Raw genomic sequence first — 21,090 nt, 5'->3', positions numbered from 1 at the left:
ATTCAACTCAAAATGTTAACTATATTTCTCTCCACAGATGCTACCGGATCTGTTAAATATTTCAAGCACTTGAAAATGAAATGAAATGAAAATCGCTTATTGTCACAAGTAGGCTTCAAATGAAGTTACTGTGAAAAGCCCCTAGTCGCCACATTCCGGCACCTGTTCGGGGAGGCTGGTATGGGAATTGAACCGTGCTGCTGTCCTGCCTTGGTCTGCTTTCAAAGCCAACGATTTAGCCCTGTGCTAATGTTTTTATTTCAGATTTCCAGCATCTGCAGCATTTTATTTTTACCTTATTGCAATTTCTTTTACAGTTTTAAAATGTTTATTATATTTATTTACATTAGATCTGTGCTGCAATGTTTTTAAGACCTCTCTTTTCATAGCAGACACTGTTTACTTTTATACACCTTTTTAAGCCTCACCAAGTTCCAAATGCTCACTCAGCCTACTGCTCACAATAATTATAACATATTCAGGCAATGACGAAACAGCTAATTGGGCAGTTTCTGTAATAGTTTTCAACGTTCTCAGTTAAATTTAAATTGTTAAACCACATTCAATTTGCAATATACTTGTTGTAATATGTATTTCAGGGATAACAGCATGCCACCACTAGAAGGGAAATGTGTCATTTGATCCAGTTTTAGTTTCACTTTGGCCTGTGAGTAGAACACAGCACACACAATTCTGCAGCTGTGTCTTCAAGCTTTCTACCTTTGTAGAAATGTTTCCATGTGCCAAGTCTTAATAATGAACGCACAACATGTTTACCCAATCTCTTGTAAGTGATTGGTGCATATATCATTATAAAAACACAACGTGGTGGTCAGCGGTAGTCAAGCAACCTGACCGCAAAATTAAGTACAGGTGCGACATGGCGAACAGCCTTAGATTGTGCATGGCATGAGACAACCATCAGTGTTTTGGTCAGATTGCAACAAGTTCACAGCGTCGGAGAATGTTGGAATCCAGTGTGTTGACTGCATAGAAAAGCTTTGAAGACACAGCGCCAAGATAGTAATTAAGTAAAAAGCTGGTAAGTAGATGGATTTCATGTGGTGAGATTGCAGCAAAAGGCAAGTGACCAGAGTACGGGCGATCGATAGTGAGTGAGGGAGAGTCAAACAAACAAGTGATCAGAAAGTTGGGCTGGAGTAGGTTGTGTTTATAACAAGTGGCTTTGGGTGTTGCTGAGTAATAAATTGAATAGAACAAGGAGGCAGGTCAAAGTGATATTGTCAAAATATCTACAAAATTTCCCAGTTTGAATTTGGATGCAGCTGATCTATCAGACTTTAGAATGTTTAAATAACATACAGAGCGAAGGAGCAGGATTCTCTCCCGCCACGCCAGGTGGGAGAATCGCCGGGGCACCGCGCATGTACCGCCACGCCGCCCGTACGCGATTCTCCCCCCCCCCCCCCCCCCCCCCCCCGAACCGGCGCGGCGAGAATCACGGCTGGCCGCTGGGAGAATCGCCGCTCGCTGTTTGCAACTGGCGAGCGGCGACTCTCCGGCCCGGATGGGCCGGGCGGCCTGCCCCATACAACGGGTTCCCGCTGGCGCCGTCCACACCCGGTCGCTGCCGGCGGGAACAGCGTGGGAACGCTGGGGGGGGGGTCCTGCACCGGGGGGGGTTCATATGGGGTCTGGCCCGCGATCGGTGCCCACCGATCGGCAGGCCGGCCTCTCTGAAGGAGGACCTCCTTTCCTCCGCCGCCCCGCAAGATCCATCCGACATCTTCTTGCAGGGCGGCCTCGGGGAGGATGACAACCGCACATGCGCGGGTGGCGTCATTTACGCTCCACCGGCCGCGTAAATGTCACAACGCCACTCCTAGCCCCCCGGGGGCGGGAGAATAGGGGGCTGGGAGTGGGCTCCGATGCTGGAGTGAAACACTCCGGTTTTCACTCCGGCGTCGGCACTTAGACTTCCGATGGGAGAATTGCGCCCATGGTTTCTTGATTCAGGTGTGTCTGAACCATTCGAGCATGCCATAAAAATGTATCTAGCAATTCGGAATGAAGGTCTACACAGGCTGAATGTGTCAACATTAACAGCAGAAGAGCCAAAGGATCCCAAAAAGATATGAACTACATTGGAAGACCGGTTCCCTATCAGGTTAAACATCTGTATTATCGACTAGAGTTCACGGCTTTTCCACAACAGCCTACAGACTCATAGACCACTTGGACAGCAGATGCAGAGAAATGGGTACATACTATGATGTTTTAAATGCAGAGTTCTCAGACAGAATTGTTGAGCTGATGATCACATCCACTCCAAGGGAAGCATTCTGAGAACAATGAAACATCAGCACCTGGAGGTTCCCCTCCAAGCCCTCAACATCCTGACTTGGAAATATATTGCAGTTCCATCACTGTTGTTGGTTCAAAATCATGGAACTCCCTCCCTAACAGCACTGTGGGTAAACCTATACCACATGGACTGCAGCGGTTCCAGAAGGCAACTCACACCACCTTCTCAAAGGCAATTAGGGTTGGGAAATGAAGGTTGTCCTAACCAGAGATACCCACACTCCATGAATGAGTAAAGAAAATTCCAGGAAGATCTGCTAGGCAAACCCAAAATATACAGCGTTGCAGAGCTACTCCAGGATGGATGTAAGTACGAAGCATTACTCGCAGGTCTCTGAGGCTTACAAGTCCTAAGTACAACCCCAATTGTGGATGCATTCACTAGAACATCTAAACTTAGCTTGCCATGTGGAAGGTGTGACCTTTTGCGTAGACCAATAAAATTCCCAGTTCTCTGTCAGTTCTGCAAGGTGTGTGGCAGAAAGGGCCATTGGCAACTGCAATGCAGTAGAGCAAAGGCTGATGCCGTTACAAAGAGTCATGCACTGATCCACAGACCATTCACAATGGATGCAATAAGAACGACCATCTGATATCCCATAAGAAGCATATACACGAGGTGCTTGACAAACCAGAAAATGATGATGATATGCACCGTGAGGCTAAGAGTCTATGGAAAACATAGATACTATCACATCATCTGAAGTGTTTTCCAAGATTCAAATTATCTGCCCGAAAAAAAGTTGGAAGCTACTCATTATTAAATCAATATTGACACAGGAGCAAGTGTCAACATTCTACCTCTACGAATCCTAAAAGTCATGTATCCACAGGCATGGAAGGCCATGACAAAAACTATTACCCAACTTTTTGGGTACATCGGTTCACTTGTTTCATGTGCAGGATCCATAGTCCTGGAATGCAAGTACAATTAATCTTCCTGGGTGTCTCAGATATTCTACATTGTGCAGTCCAAAGGATTGCAGGTCTATTGGCATGCAGTGACCTCGCATTAGTGACAGACAATCCATAGAATCAGCCAGTCTTAATAGGGCAAAATCAACGTCAGAAACTACTCCTATCACCTCAGTTAATGATATAACATTGAAATATCCAGAATATTTTGACAAAATTGGCAGTTAAGGGAGCTGCAACAGTACGCTTGCAGGGGAATGCAAGTCCGTCAATTGATCTAGTACATTTTGCACAACATAATTGCCAGCAGCTGCAAGAAGAAACAGCTAAAGATTCTATGCTACAAAATGTATGGAAAAACATAATTGAAAGATAGCCTGAATCAATTCAGCATGTCTGCAGACAAGTAAGATCATTTTGGACTTACCAGGATGAGCTCAGCTTTTCCTGGGAAGTCATTTTTAGAGGCAGGTAGATCATCATACTGGACTCTTTACCACCTGATATGCTTCAACAGCTTCATCTCTCACACATGGATGACTTGCAAGAGAGACAATGTATTGGTTGGGTATGAATAATGTGATTAAGGTTGTTGCCAAGTGCAAGGCATGTCAGGTCAGAACTAACAATCACTGATTCCACAGGATGTTCCTACCCATCCTTGATCTAAAAATGCATCCAACCTCTTTCATGTCCATGGCGCTGACTTTGTTGCCATCATCATCTACATTAATAAGTACTCCATCATTTGACAATTGCACAATGCATCAAGTACAATGGTTGCACAAACTCTTAAGTGCTTTTTAAAAATGTAACTGTCTTACCCAGAGAGATCATGACAGATAATGGTCCGCAACTTATTGGTCAGTCATTTCAGGATATTTGTGAGAAATGGAATATCAATGACACACTTCTTCTCCTCATTACCCCATATCTAATAGCTAAGCTGAACAAATTATTTGCACAATGAAATCCCCAATTCTCAAATGTAGACAAACCAAGCAAGATTACACACTGTAATGTTAAATCTGAGAGCGATACTTTTAAGTGCAACAATTCCATCACCAGCAGAGCTCATGCTTACAGACCAGTGTTTGCCAATTTACCTACTGTTACCCATTCTACTCTCTCAGAAACTAGAGAGCAACTTGTACAACTGCAAACAGCAATCCGCACAAAAAAATGCAGCTATGGAATTGACAAGTTTACAGTTGGGACAACAAGCCGCATCTGGTATCCCACAGAAGGTACTGGCAACCAGATGACGCAACAAGGATTTGTTCAGAACCAAGATCATATGAAATCATTACACACAAAGTAGCAACAGTGAAGTGTAACCAAGGACATATCAGATCTATTCCAGCTCCTCATCCACTGTGCAGCACTATTATATAGAGGACTAGATCTCAAATACAACCAAGAACAACATCCAAGATTGACAACTCCACCAAACAGACAAGATCACCATTATAAGATCTGAAAGTACAGCAGATTACCTCTACGCTTTAGCCATTCATAGATTCTTACTCTGGATTCATAGAATCCCTACAGTGCAGAAAGAAGCCATTCAGACCATCAAGTTTGCACCGACCCTTGGAAATAACACCCTACCTAGGCCCACCACCCCACCCTATTCCTGTAACCCCACCTCACCGGCACATAAGGGACAACTTTGGCAATCCACCCAATTCTCACATCTTTGGATTGTGGGTGGAAACCGGAGCACCTGGAGGAAACCCATGCAGGCAAGGAGAGAAAGTGCAAACTCCGCACAGTCACCCATGGTCATAATTGTACCCGGTCCCTGGTGCTGTGACGCAGCATTGCTAACCATTGTGCCACCGTGCCCTTTTTTCTTCATTTTGTTCTTTTTTAAAGCTTGACTGTGCTCGAACTATTTCTTCATTGAATTATCTCTTTCATTGATCAGCTACTGTTTTTTTCTGCCAACCTTTTTGACTCCAATTGATTCGGGCCAGATCCATTCTTATCCAATTGACGTTTGCTTTTCCCCAGTTAATCTTTCTTAATCTAGATTTATAAAATACCAGTTCTATACCCTTACAAAATGGTAACTAAACATGAACATTTATTGTAAATAGTTACACTTCTTCAAAAGGGGTTGAAGTATCCTTGAAAAGTAAGGGGGTGTTGTAATATTCCTTCAGGGATAACAGGATGCCATCACTTGTTTGGCCTGGGAGCACAATTTAGCCCAAACACCTCTGCTGCTCACATCTTCAAGCTTTCTATCTTTGTATATGTATTCCTATGTACCTAGTCTTATACATGAACCCACAACATATATTTTTGAGTGATGGGTGTTTGTGGCCTTGGTGGGAAAGGAGGAAGTAAACGATTAGGTTTGTTGCACCTTCTGCATGGGAAATGAAGCAGATGTTGGGTGTAATAAAAGAGTGGACCTGGGGGTTGCAGAGTGCAGAGGTATTTTATGGAAGGATTGCAGTCTTGTTCCTTCCTATATTACAACTATTGCTTCAAAAGTACTGCTTCATTGATTGCAAAATGTTTTGGGACCTCTTGAGGTCTTGCAGGGCAGTATATAAAATGCAAGTTCTTTACTTTTTGTTGTTTGAACTGGACTTTTATCAGTCATTCAAATCATCTATAATGTCAGAAATTCATTTTATAAAATCAACTGCCTGCAGCCGGGTGAAAAAGCGTAAATGTCTCCAGTTTTCATGACAGAGAAGTTTAATTAAAAAGCCTGTTTGAGTATACGTATTATGGTGTCAGATATCATAAGACGGTAACTGTACGTAATGTATATGAATTCATAAAAATTCTAGTTTATTTTGATGCTATATATTTCTATAAGTGGCAATATATGAAACAAAAGAGCTAACCATATAGCACATTGTATGTTTTCATAATTTCTCATCTTTAAAACTCAGTAAAAGTAAGAATTTTTAACCTCACCCAAGTCAACGAAGAATTATGTCGAAAGTTCTCCCGAATTCGTCTGAATCTCGGAGGACGCGTTCGGTTAAAATCCGGATTTACCACCCCCTTTGTTGTGCATGTTAGCACTGCCTGGTTTGGTCCCGCACATTTCATGAGTTGTCGTTAAGAATCGTCTCTGCACAAGTACATCATAGATTGCCCCGTTCCCGTATGTCATGGCATTCTTCCAAAACGTGAGTGATTCGAGCTTATGTCAGTCTTCATAGTGCATCTGTTGTTGTTCGGACGGAATTTTCACAGGCTGTCAGAAGGCATCTGCATCAGTCGGCGGGTTTCACGTCTTGGAGGAAACCCTTCAGCTTCACAGCCAATAGGAATGGGCGAGTTCCTGTGAGCTGCTCCCTCCGGCTCTGCCTGTGTGTGTCTCTGGTGCCTGCACGGACACTGACATTAGCGACAGACAGGGTAAGAGGGGGAGGGGGTAGCGTTGTTTGACGCTCCTGCGAAGGGCTTCCAGGAGAAAAAGCAATAAGAATGAGTGCGGGTGGAGCAGCGGTATCCTGGTGAGGCAGCGGCAGGAGCTGAGCTTGAGGAGTGGGGTCCTATAGACTTTCCTCGTGTCCATCAAACCTGCAGCAACGGGCGCTTCTGGCCGATGGGCTGGGCGGGTGTGGAGCTGACCGACCACCAACAGCAGGTTCGAACTGCTTCGCCCCGGGGGCATACAAATATAGGAATTTCTCAGGAAACTGGAAGCAGATTTTCTGAAATCACAGCAGATCGGAGGGCGTGAAATACAACAAAGAGTAAAACGAATTCATTTCCATTTTATACCATGTAGATGTAGTTCTCGCAGAGCTGGACACGAGTGAGATAAGACTGCTGCCTATGGTGGGTTCAAATTAACCCAGCAAAAACACCGGGCTTTCGTTAGTTATTGAGCCTTGTATTGTTTGTGTGAATTACTTATTTGCTGACGAGATAAAGGCAAGGAAGATAGCGCTAAGGACCTGGGTGGGATTTGATCAAACCCGCCTCCCAGCGCCCAGCATTCGGCTGTGCTGTGTTTCCAGGAGTAAATGTAACTCTTATTCTGTTTTGCAGGGGGCACTGTTGACAAGGACCTTCGTCACTACCTCAATTTACGGTTCCAAAAAGGTTCGGTTGACCACGAGCTTCAGCAGATTATCCGCGATAACCTCTACCTCCGGACAGTACCTTGTAAGTATTCATGTTCTGACTGGAATTTAGACAGGAATGGAGTAGAAATTAGTAAACGGCAGTGTATCTCTCCTGTCGTTGAAAATTACTTCGTTTTAAAAAATAATTGATAACGTAAAATCAATTATGTTGAATTGAGCCTTTGAAAAGAGTAGTCTGTGTGCATCAGGTGCTTAAGTTGATTGCATTCGATGCCCTTCGATATATTCTGCATTTTATTACTGTAAAATCTTGAGTTTGTGGAATATCACGATAAATGGTTAGGGGAACAGTACAATAGAAAAGGACCTTCATCTTCTGGAAGTTATTTATTTTCCAAAATGGTAATATTAGTGGGTCTATCTTGCTTACACAGGGTAGTTAATTGTCAACGTATATTGTGCTTTTAAAATGAATGTTTAAAGGTAAAAGAGCAATAAAATGTTTTCATATGACAAAGCATTAGGAATCAGGTATGCAATTATTTGAAAGATTATTGATGAAGAGTAAACACAGGGCAGTTATTTGTTCAATGAAAATAGCATTTCAATTATAATAAAGGTTTTGTAATTCGTTCAGAATTGAATAAGAAACCATAAATTCCAAACAAACGAATATGATGTGAAAAATACTAACAAATGATGGAAAATGGGAATATTTTGTGAGTCAGCATGCAGATACTGTTATGCTGTTAAGATAAAATATCTTAAAGTTGTGATCATAAGGCTCAGCTATTTTCCTTTTAATTTGACAATTTGTTGAAGGTGACCTAAACTTTCATGTTATCAAAATAAAGTTGAATTGTTTGTGATATAAAAAATGGAAAATGTTGTTGCATACCGTTACACTTATTTTTGTAAAGGTTTGAGTCAGCAGCACATTCCAAGTAATGTAAAATATTAGAACCCATTTTATTGAAGTTACTTAAGCATATTTCTTGAGAAATCATTTTAGGTCTGAATATTTGGACAGGTTTTTAGGTAACTAAAGGATATTGGAAAATAAGCACTGCATTATAAAAGTATTCATTACTTAAATTCATTTTTATCAGCCTGAAGAATGAATTCTTGTGCACAATTCTATATGTTGTGAATATCCATCCTTTGTTCATGGACACACTTGGAAGAAGTGCAGAATGGATGGGAGTTATACCCTCAAGGAAGGGAAAATAGAGAGTGAGTCAACCCATGCCATATTTATGCTTCTCCAGTGGCTGGTTTTTGAACAGCACTAGCATAACACCTGCTCTTGCAGTCAGGAAAATACATCAACCTAAAATAAATACAGGAAAATGGAATGAACTATACATTTTAGTCCCCTTGAACTCTGTGATATTTTAAGAATGAGTAGCAATTTCTACATGTTTTTAAGTGTATTTGAGTTTTTTTAGGGTGAGTAATGGTGTTGTGTAATTTTAACACCCTGTGATGTGATTACTTCTTGTTGAAGTATTAAAGCGTAAGAAGTAAAATTAAGCTATAAAAAATTTAAATTTTCACTGAAAGACTTTTTCCCTCTGAAAACAAAATCACAATTGCATTTTGAAAAACACCATGTTTTACACTGCATAATATTCACAAAATATTTTATAGTTTAAAACAAATAACAACATTAATCCGTGCACAACATACAAATATTTTGATCAGCAGAAACTCTTATATCAGAATTTAGTGCATTAGTGATCAGATACTACAGTAGATTAACTGTTTCTTTTCACTTTGGAACCAGGGTTTGAAATTTAACCAGCTTGTTAAAATGAAGTATTTTCTCCGTGCCAGTTGTAAAGTTCTTACTTGAAGTGAGTTTGGGCCATCTTTGCTGAGATCCCTTTATGTGCAAGGGCCAACACAAAATGTGTCCATGCTTACAATCTTGTGTAAGTTCATGTTACATGGGCTTAAATGGCCCATATAAAGTCAGGATTTGCATCTAGCCACTCTGTACTTCATGTGGACGGACATGTTGTTGATGTAATAAACAAAGTGGAAAAATATTTAATTCTTTGCAATAACATCCTCCCTTGATAAGTACTCGTTGCTAAAAATATGAATTCCAGAAAAAGAAAATACTCCAGCATACGCCTTGAGGATATAATAAGTAAGAATGAAAGATCAATGTTTTGAATATTCCTGTATAAGATAGCTCAATTTGTTGAGCATCAGCAGATCATGAACCTGAAACTCCAGAATGTCAAAGTCATCTTGCGTAACTGAAACAGGTGAGTTCTTAAATGTGGCATGCTTTGCAGAAGTAAGGTAACTTATGACTTGAAGGCTAGATTCCAAGATGGTGCTGGAGCGAGGCGACTTCTGGCAAGCTGTGCCCAGCATATCCTCCAATCCTATCTTTTACTCTCGTTCTATGCTTCTAAAACTTCATTCTAACTCTTTTAAACTCTCTATGTTCTAATTCAATTACTTCCTCTACACCTTGCTATAACTGTAACATTATATTCTGCAATCTCTCTTTCCTTCCCTATGTATGGTATGCATTGTTTGTACAGCATGTAAGAAACAATACTTTTCACTGTATACTAATACATGTGACAAGAAATCAAATCAAATCGACGTGTAAGAAGTAGCATTGTCTGACTGAGGTTGCTATTGGTGGATCATTAAGATTAGCTCAGTTGGATAGATGGTTAGAGTGTGATGCAGAATGACGGCAACAACATGGGTTCAAATCCTTGTACCGGCTGTGACAGTTCATGGAGGCCTGCCTCCTTGCCTTGCCCCATGCTTGATATGGAATGGTGCCCCTCAAGCTATATAACTTTTTTTTTCTCTAACAGAGAGACATGACTATGATCATACATGGACTAAATCTAATTGCTGTTAGCAAGTGAGATGGGCTATATGCTGTTTTTCCAGACTGATGCGCTATCAATTACGACGAGACGAGAGTAGAATGTAATCGAGGCTTTATTACACAGAGATGTGTGGCCTCCTACAGCAACTGATGAAATGGCTGCTGTTTGGAGAGCGCACATATTTATACTCCACCTACTGGGCGGTGCCAGCAGGCAGGGATCTACCCCCGTACCTGTAGTACAGGGACCTGACCGTAAAACCCGTGTGTATATATATATATATATATATATACAGTATAATACAACAGTGGTGACTACCACATTCACCCCCTGTTAAAAATGAGTCCAGCGGGGGTGGTGGAGAACTATATACAGACAAGGTGCTTTTACAAATCGCAGAGAATATTACAAATTTAGGCGGTCCGGTGCCTTGATCTGTTCTCGAGAGCGCCGCACTGCTGGTGGCAACTCGGGCGTCAGCTTGGTCTTCGGTGACTCCGGGAGCGTGTCGACATCCTCTTCATCCCCGGGTGGGTCCAAGGGGAGGACGGATTGTCCTGGAGCGGGGGCTGTGGTGGGGTGCACCAGGAAGGGGAGGGTGGCGCCGGGGCAGGGGGTGGGGGGGGGGGGGGGGGAGTGGAACCAGCTGGTGCCAGGTCCTTGAGGGAGATTGTGTCTTGGCGGCCATCGGGGTACGCTACGTAAGCGTACTGCGGGTTGGCGTGGAGTAGCTGTACCCTCTCAACCACACGTGTCTACAGAGGAGAACGGGTCCTTGTGCTGCCAGCCACTTTGGGAGCGAAACCCCGGAGGTGGACTTCCTGGGGAAGGCAAAGAGACGTTCATGGGGGGTTTCGTTAGTCGCGGTGCACAAGAGCAACCGAATGGAGTGGAGTGCATTGGGGAGGACCTCCTGCCAGCGGGAGGCCGGGAGATGTATGGACCGTAGGGCCAGCTGGACGGCCCTCCAGACCGTCCCATTCTCCCGCTCCACCTGCCTGTTTCCCCGTGGGTTGTAGCTGGTCGTCCTGCTCGAGGCAATGCCTCTGTTGAGCAGGAACTGGTGCAGCTCATCGCTCATAAATGAGGATCCCCGGTCGCTGTGGACGTAGGCGTGGAAACCGACCAGAGCGAAGATCGTGTTGAGGGCTTGATGATGGTGGCAGATGTCATATCAGGGCATGGGATGGCAAATGGGAATCGGGAATATTCGTCGACCACAATGAGGAAGTACGTGTTGCGGTCGGTGGAAGAGAGGGGCCCTTTGAAGTCCACGCTGAGGCGTTCAAAGGGGCGGGAGGCCTTCACCAGGCACGCACGGTTTGGTAGAAGTGCGGTTTACACTCCGCGCAGACCTGGCAGTCTCTGGTGATAGCCCTGACTTCCTCGATAGAGTAGGGCAGATTGCGGGCCTTAATAAAGTGGTAAAAACGGGTGACTCCTGGGTGACAGAGATTGTCGTGCAGGGACCGGAGTCCGTTCACTTGTGCGCTGGCACATGTACCTCGGGATAGGGCATCGGGGGGCTCGTTGAGCATACCGGGGTGATACAACATTTCGTAGTTGTAGGTGGAGAGCTCAATCCTCCACCTCCAAGATTTTATCGTCTTTGATCTTGCCCCGCTGTGTGTTATTAAACATGAAGTCAACCAACCATTGGTCAGTGAGGAGAGTGAATCTCCTGCCGGCCAGGTAATGCCTCCAATGCCGCACAGCTTCAACGATGGCTTGGGACTCCTTTTCGACGGAGGAGTGCCGGATTTCAGATGCATGGAAGGTTCGGAAAAAGAATGCCACGGGCCTGCCCGCCTGGTTGAGGCTGGCCGCCAGAGCGACGTCTGATGCATCGCTCTCGACTTGGAAGGGGAGCGTCTCGTCGACCACCTGCATCGCGGCCTTGGCGATATCGGCCTTGATACGGTCGAAGGCCTGGTGAGCCTCGGCCGTCAGTGGGAAAACGGTGGATTGAATGAGTGGGCGTGCCTTGTCCGCATAGTTTGGACCCACAGGGCATAATACGAAAAGAACCCCAGGCAACATTTGAGGGCCTTGGGGCAGTGGGGGATGGGGAGTTCCACGAGGGGGCGCATGCGATCGGCGTTGGGCACCAGAACTCTGTTCTGGACCACATAGCCGAGGATGGCTAATCGGTTCGTGCTGAATACGCACTTCTCCTTGCTATACGTGAGGTTGAGGAGAGTGGCGGTGTGGAGAAATTTGAAAAGGTTAGCGTCGTGGTCCTGCTGGTCGTGGCCGCAGATGGTGATGTTGTCCAGGTGCGGGAAGGTGGCCCGCAGTCCCTACCGGTCAACCATTCGGTCCATCTCCTGTTGGAAGACCGAGACCCCGTTGGTGACGCCAAAGGGAACCCTAAGAAAGTGATAAAGGCGGCCGTCTGCTTCGAACGCACTGTATGGGCGGTTCGCCTTATGGATGGGGAGCTGGTGGTAGGCAGATTTCAGGTCCACTGTCGAGAAGACCCGGTATTGTGCAATCTGATTGACCATATCAGATATGCGTGGGAGAGGGTACGTGTCGAGCTGCGTGTACCGGTCGATGGTCTGACTGTAGTCGACGACCATCCTGTTTTTCTCCCCGGTTTTCACCACTACCACTTGGGCTCTCCAGGGGATGTTGCTGGCCTCGATTATACCTCCCCGCAGCAGCCACTGGACCTCAGACCTGATGAAGGTCCTGTCCTGGGCGCTGTACCGTCTGCTCCTGGTGGCGACTGATTTGCAATCCGGGGTTAGGTTTTCAAAAAGGGAAGACGGGTCGACCTTAAGGGTCACGAGACGGCAAACGGTAAGGGGTGGTAGGGGCCCGCCAAATTTCAGGGTTAGGCTCTGGAGGTTGCACTGGAAGTCCAGGCCGAGTAGCAAGGCAGCGCAGAGGTTGGGGAGGATGTAGAGGTGAAAGCCGCTGAACTCCACGCCCTGGACGGTGAGGGCGGCGATGCAGTACCCCCGGATCGCCATGGAGTGGGATCCGGAGGCCAGGGAGATTCTCTGGTTAGCGGGGTGTACCGCGAGGGAGCAGCGCCTTACCGTATCGGGATGGATGAAGCTCTCAGTGCTCCCGGAGTCCAGAAGGCAGGAGACCTCATGCCCGTCGACCTTCACCTTTGGCGAAGCGGTCGCGAGGTTGTGCGGTCGAGACTGGTCAATCGTGACCGAGGAGAGACGCGGCTGGTCGTTGGCGGTTACAGGCGATGAGTGGCCTGATGAGGTGCCCGATGGGCAGTGGTCCTGAGGCGGGAAGATGGTGGCGCCCATGGGCCGCACACGTCCTGGCGGAGGCAAGGTGGCGGCACCCATTGGTTCAGTGACAGGCAAGATGGCGGCGCCCTCGGGCCACACGTGTTGTGAGTAGAGCAAGATGGCGGCGCCCACGGGCTGCACGTGGTCCAAGGAGGGGCAGATGGTGGTGCCCACTGGCCACACGTGGGTGGTGCAGGGACAATAGCGGCGATTGAGCGGGCCTGGCACACTGCAGCGAAATGTCCCTTCTTGCCACAGGCCTTGCAGAGGGCGCTCTACGCCGGGCAGCGCTGCCAGGGGTGTTTTGCCAGTCCACAGAAGTAGCATTTGGTTCCCCCGGGATTGGTTGGCTGCTGCGCGGCTCACGCGTGGGGTTGACTGGGGGCTGCCGCTGATGGGGTCCATGATGGGGTGGCTGTCGGCGGGGTCCACGATGCACGGGGGGGTTGGGCCACGCGGTTGGGGGCATAGGCCTGAACGTTGCGTGATGTGACCATAAGCAAGAGCGCTAGTTTTTTGGTCGCCGCGAGGTCAAGCATGGCCCTTTCTAAGAGGCGCTGGCGAATGTAGTCAGACCCTATGCCCATAACGAACGCGTCTTTCATCAGCGGGCTCGAGTGTTCAGTGGCCTGGCAGTCACAGTCTCTCACGAGGGCGAGCAGGGCACGCCAGAAATCTTCCACAGACTCACCGGGAAGTTGGCGCCGCGTGGATAGGAGATGCCTGGCGTAGATTATTTTGGCCCGCTGAGCGTAATTTTCCTTCAGCGCCATGGCTTCTACGTAGGTCAGCGCGTCCTGGACGAGGGGAAAAACGTTGGAGCTCAGCCGCGTGTACAGAATCTGGAGCTTCTGTGCTTCTGGGATTGGGTCTGGCGCAGACTTGATGTAAGCTTCAAAACAGGCTAGACAATGTTCAATGTCTTTTTTGGTGTTGTCTGCTTGAGGATGCAGCTGCAGGCGATCCGGCTTGGTGCGGAGGTCCATCTCTGAAAAATCTCTGTGTAATAAATTGATGCGCTATCAATTACGACGAGACGAGACGAGAGTAGAATGTAATCGAGGCTTTATTACACAGAGATATGTGGCCTCCTACAGCAGCTGACGAAATGGCTGCTGTTCGCAGAGCACACACATTTATACTCTGCCTCCTGGGCGGAGCCAGCAGGCAGGGATCTACCCCCGTACCTGTAGTACAGGGGCCTTACTGGAAGACCCATACATATACAATATAATACATCAGTGGTGACTACCACACAGACAGAAGAAAGACTCTGAGACAAACAATCTGCGAGGAAGGAAATGGCTGCATGAGCAGGGGTACAGAGAATCCTTTTTGTTCATCAGTAACCTTAAATATACCAAAATGACCTCTGACATCACCATATATTACTGTCTGAAAGCTGCTTCTAAATTGCATTACAAATAAAGATGCATATAAAGATATATCTCTTTTAAGATCACATTCAAATGATGCAATATTTGGATTATTTTCCCTGGAAGATCTTTCATCTAAGATATTCAATTTTTCTTTCAAAAATTTATTTTTAATCTTTTGGTCACTTTTGTGGTTTACTGTATTGAAAAAAGACATTAATTTCATCATCAATTTTGGATATTACAATAAACCAATGGCTTAGTTTTGCTCATTGTTAATTACATTTCATTTAAAAAATGAGAAATTTGTGAATAAATATATTTTAAGAATGATCCTGCATTCTTTGTGCCCTACATAGTTGGTGTACTGATGCTGCAACATCAGATATTTTTCTCATCTGAAAGCCTCATTGCTTGATGATGACATTGGAGTTATCTGCAGGCGGACTTTCTACAGCATTACCCTGCTATGTTCTAACAGTTAACTTTAACCTTATTTCCAGCGATGGACGAGCTCCACCGACTAGGTCAGTGTGATGTGACGATGTCTAACTCCAGGCATTCTTGCGGCTTATTTGAGTAAGACTGCAATTTAGTGCTGAATTGTGGGAAGTCATAAGTTGTGGCCTCCAGCTTACTAAGAACTATATCAAGATTGCTCTAAACTCATATTGATTATGGTTCTTGTGAACAGCAGAGGCAGGATGTTTTCAACCTTCAATGCTAAACTAGATTCAAATTGCAACCCTAAAGGTGAAAATACATGTACCACCAGTCCTTGCAGTTAATAATATGTTAATTGTGTTACTAAAGTTAAGGATATGCAGGTGAAAGTCATTGATTAAGCATTTGAATACATATAAAGAGAGACCTCTGGGACACTAGGGGCGAGATTCTCCACTCCTGCGCCGGTTGGGAGAATCGCCTGGGCCGCCAAGATTTCCCGGGACGCTGGTCCGACACCCTCCCGCGATTCTCCCAAGCGGCGGGAACGGCCCCGTCGAGTTCCGCAGCCCGGAGAATCGCCGGAGACACCCAAAATGGCGATTCTCCGGCACCCCCCGCTATTCTCAGGCCCGGATGGGCCGAGCGGCCAGGCCAAAACGGCGGGTCCCCCCGGCGCCGTCCACACCTGGTCGCTGCCGTCGTGAACGCTGGGGGGGAGGGGGGGGGGGGGGCCTGCGGGGGGGTAGGGGGGATCCTGCACCGGAGGGTACCTCCAATATGGCATGGCCCGCGATCGGTGCCCACCGATCGTAGGGCCGTCCTCTCTGAAGGAGGACCTCCTTCCTTCCGCGGCCCCGCAAGATCTGTCTGACATCTTCTTGTGGGGCGGACTTAGAGAGGACAGCAACCATGCATGCGCGGGTTGGCGCCGGTCAACCCGCGTATGCGCGGATGACGCCAGTTATGCGGCGCCAGCCGCGTCATCTATGCAGCGCCGCCTTTACGCGGGCGACAAGGTCTGGCACGTGTAGATGACGCGGCCCCGATCCTAGCCCATTGTCAGGGCCTGAATCGGTTGGGATCGGGGCCGTTTCGCGCCGTCGTGAACCTCGACAGCGTTCACGACGGCGCGGCCACTTCGGCGCGGGAGTGGAGAATCCCGCCCTAGGTGTTGGTTAGGCAGACATATGTGACATTATTTTCTGTAAATAAATCTAGTATTAAGTAACAGATTGGCATCTGGTGTCTTCCTTCCCCAAAATCTGGCTTCAGAGTGTATTAACATGTTAGCAGAGAATGGTTGCCGACAGGTGACAGAAGATTGAAATCTGAGTTGCATTATTGAAGAATGGCTAACGGGGACTGTAAATTGTCAGGGCATGTTTATCCATTGATGTTATCTGAATCTTAACCTTATAGCCAGTGGAAAAATGAAGCAGATATGTGGATACCGGTTCCGTCTTTACTGATGAAAATTCAAGGAATGGCCTTGGCAATGTCATTTCCTAACAGAAATCGGATCAAAGTAATTTGTGAACCAGATGCACATCAGTTGAATACTGATGATGGTTTGGATCTTATATTGGGCCTCATGGACAAAATTTACAAGAAAGATGATCTATGAGGCATGGTCAGACCTTTTATAGATTTTCAAATATGGACAGTCATGCTATAGAGAACAATATCAATGGACTTTAACAGACTGTTTAAAAGAATGCAGCAGTTCAACCTGGAAATTCCTTATTCAGTGTTCACATTTAAATTGCTGGATTGTGCTAAGGTGTCATGTATGCAAAGGCTCCTAGTCTTAATTGGTGTGTGCTTTTTTGGAAGACATATCCTTTGGATCAAATATATTCTGCTTTAAAAAATCCTGAGGAGGCAGTCATTTCCAGCAGCCTTGAAAGCACAAATGGGACATTCTGCCGTGTGACAAAGGATGGAGACCTCAATGCTTGTGGCATTTTGATATGTCAGTTATGGGGCAAAAGTCTCAGTACAGCAAAAGAGGTACAGGCAGAAGGGATGAGGATGAAGGCTTTTTAGAAGATCTGGCAGATGACAGGGTTGGAGTAGCAATAATGGAGAAATGAATTCCAGGAATGTCTGGGGAACATTTAACACGTGCTTCAGATGCGACTCAAAATATCATTATGCAATGAACTGCCCAAAGCAGAATAACAGTGTTTCTGAAGCAACACATGACACAGTGAATTTGGAAGTTGAAGGTACTGATAATGGTCAGTCTGAAGGAATTATACCAGTCACAAAAAGCTTTAGTCAGTTAATCAGGAAATGAGTGTATTAGTCACATATTCATTTAATTGTGTTATGTTGGGCAGTGGTTGCACCTAGATTAGTTAATATGTGAGAGTGAGAGGAAACAAGCTTACAGGCAACTGAAGGCTCTAGACCCCGTGACTTAAAGAACAGATGGTGGGTGGAAAGAGTGCAGGAGACTCAGCAACTCTCCAAAAACCACTATGCGTGCGGCTTCTTCAGCACAATCAAAACCATCTACGGTCTGAGTACCCATGATCCATTTCACTGACAGCCAAAAATGGAGGGGCACTCATCGAAAATGAAGAGGCAGTCATCGCCTGCTGGAGAGAGTACTTTGAGGACCTCCTCAACCAAGGCACAGCCTTCAACACTATCCCGTAACACGCTACACGACACCAACTCCATGCAACCCCAATTTATCGTGAGGTCGAAAAAGCCATCACACAGCTGAAAAACAACAAGGCCTCTGGCGCAGATGGAATCCCGCAGAAGTATTAAAGTGCAGCGGAGATTCTTTTTAAAAAATATATATATATTTTATTAAAGTTTTCAAACACAATTTTTCCACCTTACAAATGAATAGAAAACGGATAACACAATAACTACTAACTAACATAATTTAACTAACATAGTGATATAACTGGTAACAAAAAGAAAAAATATTTATATGTAGTGCTCCCCCCCCCCCCCCCAACCAGAACAACACAGGTTACCCCCCCCCCCCCCCTTCTGTGCTGCTGCTGACGATCTATTTTCCTTTTAATGTTCCGCGAGATAGTCAAGGAATGGTTGCCACCGCCTGGAGAACCCCTGAACCGACCCTCTCAACGCAAATTTTATCCGTTCCAGTTTTATGAACCCTGCCATATCGTTTGTCCAGGTCTCCACGCTAGGGGGCTTCGCTTCCTTCCACATGAATAAGATCCTTCGCCAGGCTACCAGGGACGCAAAGACCAGAATATCGGCCTCTTTCGCCTCCTGCACTCCCGGCTCATCCGCTACCCCAAATATAGCTAACCCCCAGCCTGGCTTGACCCGGACCTTCACCACCTTCGAGATCACTCTTGCCACTCCCCTCCAATACTCCTCCAGTGCCGGACACGACCAAAACATATGTGTGTGGTTCGCCGGGCTTCCCCTGCACCTTCCGCACCTATCCTCCACTCCGAAGAACCTGCTCAACCTCGCTCCCGTTATGTGTGCTCTATGTAGCACCTTAAATTGGATCAGGCTAAGCCTGGCACACGAGGAAGAGGAATTTACCCTACTTAGGGCATCAGCCCACAGACCCTCCTCCCCGAGCTCTTCTTCCCATTTTCCTTTCAGCTCCTCTACCAGCTTCTCCCCCTCTTCTCTCATCTCCTGATATATTTCGGACACTTTGCCTTCCCTGACCCATACCCCCGAAAGCACTCTATCCTGGATCCCCTGTGTCGGGAGCAGCGGAAATTCCCTCACCTGTTGCCTCGTGAACGCCCTCACCTGCATATATCTAAAGATATTCCCCGGGGGCAGCTCATACTTTTCCTCCAGCGCTCCCAAGCTCGCAAACGTCCCATCTATAAACAAGTCTCCCACTCTTCTAATTCCTGCCCGGTGCCAGCTCTGGAACCCTCCGTCCATCCTTCCTGGGACAAACCTATGGTTGTTCCTGATCGGGGACCACACCGAGGCTCCCAACACACCCTTCTGTCGCCTCCATTGCCCCCAGATACTTAATGTTGCCGCCACCACTGGGTTCGTGGTAAACCTTTTCGGGGAGAGCGGTAGCGGCGCCGTCACCAGCGCCTTTAAGCTCGTTCCTTTACAGGACGCCATCTCCAGCCTCTTCCACGCCGCCACCTCTCCCTCCATCATCCACTTGCGGATCATCGCCACATTGGCGACCCAATAATAGTCGCCCAAATTCGGCAACGCCAGTCCCCCTCTGTCCCTGCTACACTGCAGGAACCCCCTCCTTACCCTCGGGGCCTTCCCTGCCCACACAAAACTCATAATGCTCCTATCTATTTTCCTAAAAAAGGCCTTAGTGATCAAGATGGGGAGACATTGAAACACAAAAAGAAACCTCGGGAGGACCATCATCTTAACCGACTGCACTCTGCCCACCAATGAGAGCGGCAGCATATCCCACCTCTTGAAATCCTCCTCCATCTGCTCCACCAGCCATGTCAGATTGAGTTTGTGTAAAATTCCCCAGCTCCCGGCTACCTGGATCCCCAAATATCGGAAGCTCCTTTCCGCTCTCCTCAACGGCAGGTCGTCTATCCCTCTTCCCTGATCCCCGGGGCGTACTACGAAAAGCTCACTCTTCCCCATATTAAGCCTATATCCCGAGAAATCTCCAAACTCCCTCAATATCTGCATAACCTCTGTCATCCCCCTCACGGGATCCGCCACATACAACAGTAGGTCATCTGCGTAAAGTGACACTCGGTGCTCCTCTCCCCCTCTGACCACCCCCCTCCATTTCCTAGAGTCTCTCAACGCTATGGCCAGTGGTTCAATTGCCAGCGCGAACAGTAATGGGGACAGAGGGCACCCATGCCTCGTTCCCCTATGTAATCGAAAATACTCTGATCTCTGCCGATTTGTGACTACACTTGCCACTGGGGCTCCATACAGGAGTTTAACCCAGCTGACAAACCCCTCCCCGAATCCAAACCTTCTCAGCACCTCCCATAAATACTCCCACTCTACCCTATCAAAAGCCTTCTCTGCATCCATCGCTGCCACTATCTCTGCCTCCCCCTCCGCTGAGGGCATCATTATCACCCCCAACAGCCATCGCACGTTAGTATTCAGTTGTCTCCCCTTTACAAATCCTGTCTGGTCTTCATGCACCACCCCCGGGACACAATCCTCAACCCTCATCGCCAGCACTTTTGCCAGCAACTTGGCGTCTACATTCAGGAACGAGATAGGCCTATATGACCCGCATTGCAGCGGATCTTTATCCCGCTTCAGGATCAATGATATTGTTGCCTCCGACATTGTCGGGGGTAGAGTCCCCCCTTTTCTGGCCTCGTTAAAGGTTCTTGCCAACAGCGGGGCCAACAGGTCCACGTATTTCCTATAAAATTCCACCGGGAACCCGTCTGGTCCCGGGGCCTTCCCTGCCTGCATGTTCCCCAGCCCTTTAGTCACCTCTTCCACCCCGATTGGCGCCCCCAGACCTACCACCTCCTGCTCCTCCACCTTCGGGAACCTTAGTTGGTCCGAGAACTATTGCATCCCCTCTTTTCCCCCCGGGGGTTGGGACCTATATAGCGCCTCGTAAAAGGTCTTAAACACCTCATTCACTTTCCCTGCACTCCGCACCGTAGTTCCCGTTCCATCCCTAACTTCCCCTATTTCCCTCGCCGCTATCCTCTTACGAAGCTGGTGGGCCAACAGCCGACTCGCCTTTGCCCCATATTCGTACCTCACCCCCTGTGCCTTCCTCCACTGTACCTCTGCCTTCCCCGTGGTCAGCAGGTCAAACTCCATCTGAAGTCTTCGCCTCTCCCTAAGTAGTCCTTCGTCCGGGGCCTCCGCATATCTTTTATCC

General features: G+C 47.1%; 1 protein-coding gene and 1 long non-coding RNA gene across 23 annotated transcripts in view; one reads left to right on the top strand and one right to left on the bottom strand.

The window, feature by feature from the left end:
- LOC140387967 (uncharacterized) overlaps positions 1 to 6,339 on the bottom strand; it is a 241,872-nt gene extending 235,533 nt beyond the window's left edge. The window contains exon 1 of the long non-coding RNA XR_011934038.1: positions 6,181 to 6,339. This is a non-coding gene — a long non-coding RNA (uncharacterized lncRNA). The remainder of the gene's footprint in view (positions 1 to 6,180) is intronic.
- Positions 1 to 21,090, top strand: part of magi2a (membrane associated guanylate kinase, WW and PDZ domain containing 2a) — a 1,087,579-nt gene that overhangs the window by 315,270 nt on the left and 751,219 nt on the right. For 18 of the 22 annotated variants that reach the window (XM_072471360.1, XM_072471357.1, XM_072471362.1 and 15 more), the window contains one exon: positions 7,270 to 7,386. In XM_072471360.1, the coding sequence (XP_072327461.1) occupies positions 7,270 to 7,386 (117 nt within the window). Of the gene's footprint in view, positions 1 to 6,270; positions 6,399 to 6,473; positions 6,631 to 6,711; positions 6,863 to 7,005; positions 7,057 to 7,269; positions 7,387 to 21,090 lie in introns of those variants that run through there. The other 4 variants (XM_072471365.1, XM_072471364.1, XM_072471363.1 and 1 more) reach the window with 4 other exon arrangements.

The sequence above is a fragment of the Scyliorhinus torazame genome, chromosome 13, assembly GCF_047496885.1.
Source record: "Scyliorhinus torazame isolate Kashiwa2021f chromosome 13, sScyTor2.1, whole genome shotgun sequence".
In the NCBI taxonomy this organism is placed as follows: Eukaryota; Metazoa; Chordata; class Chondrichthyes; order Carcharhiniformes; family Scyliorhinidae; genus Scyliorhinus; species Scyliorhinus torazame.
This window is presented reverse-complemented; position numbering and strand designations above follow the sequence as displayed.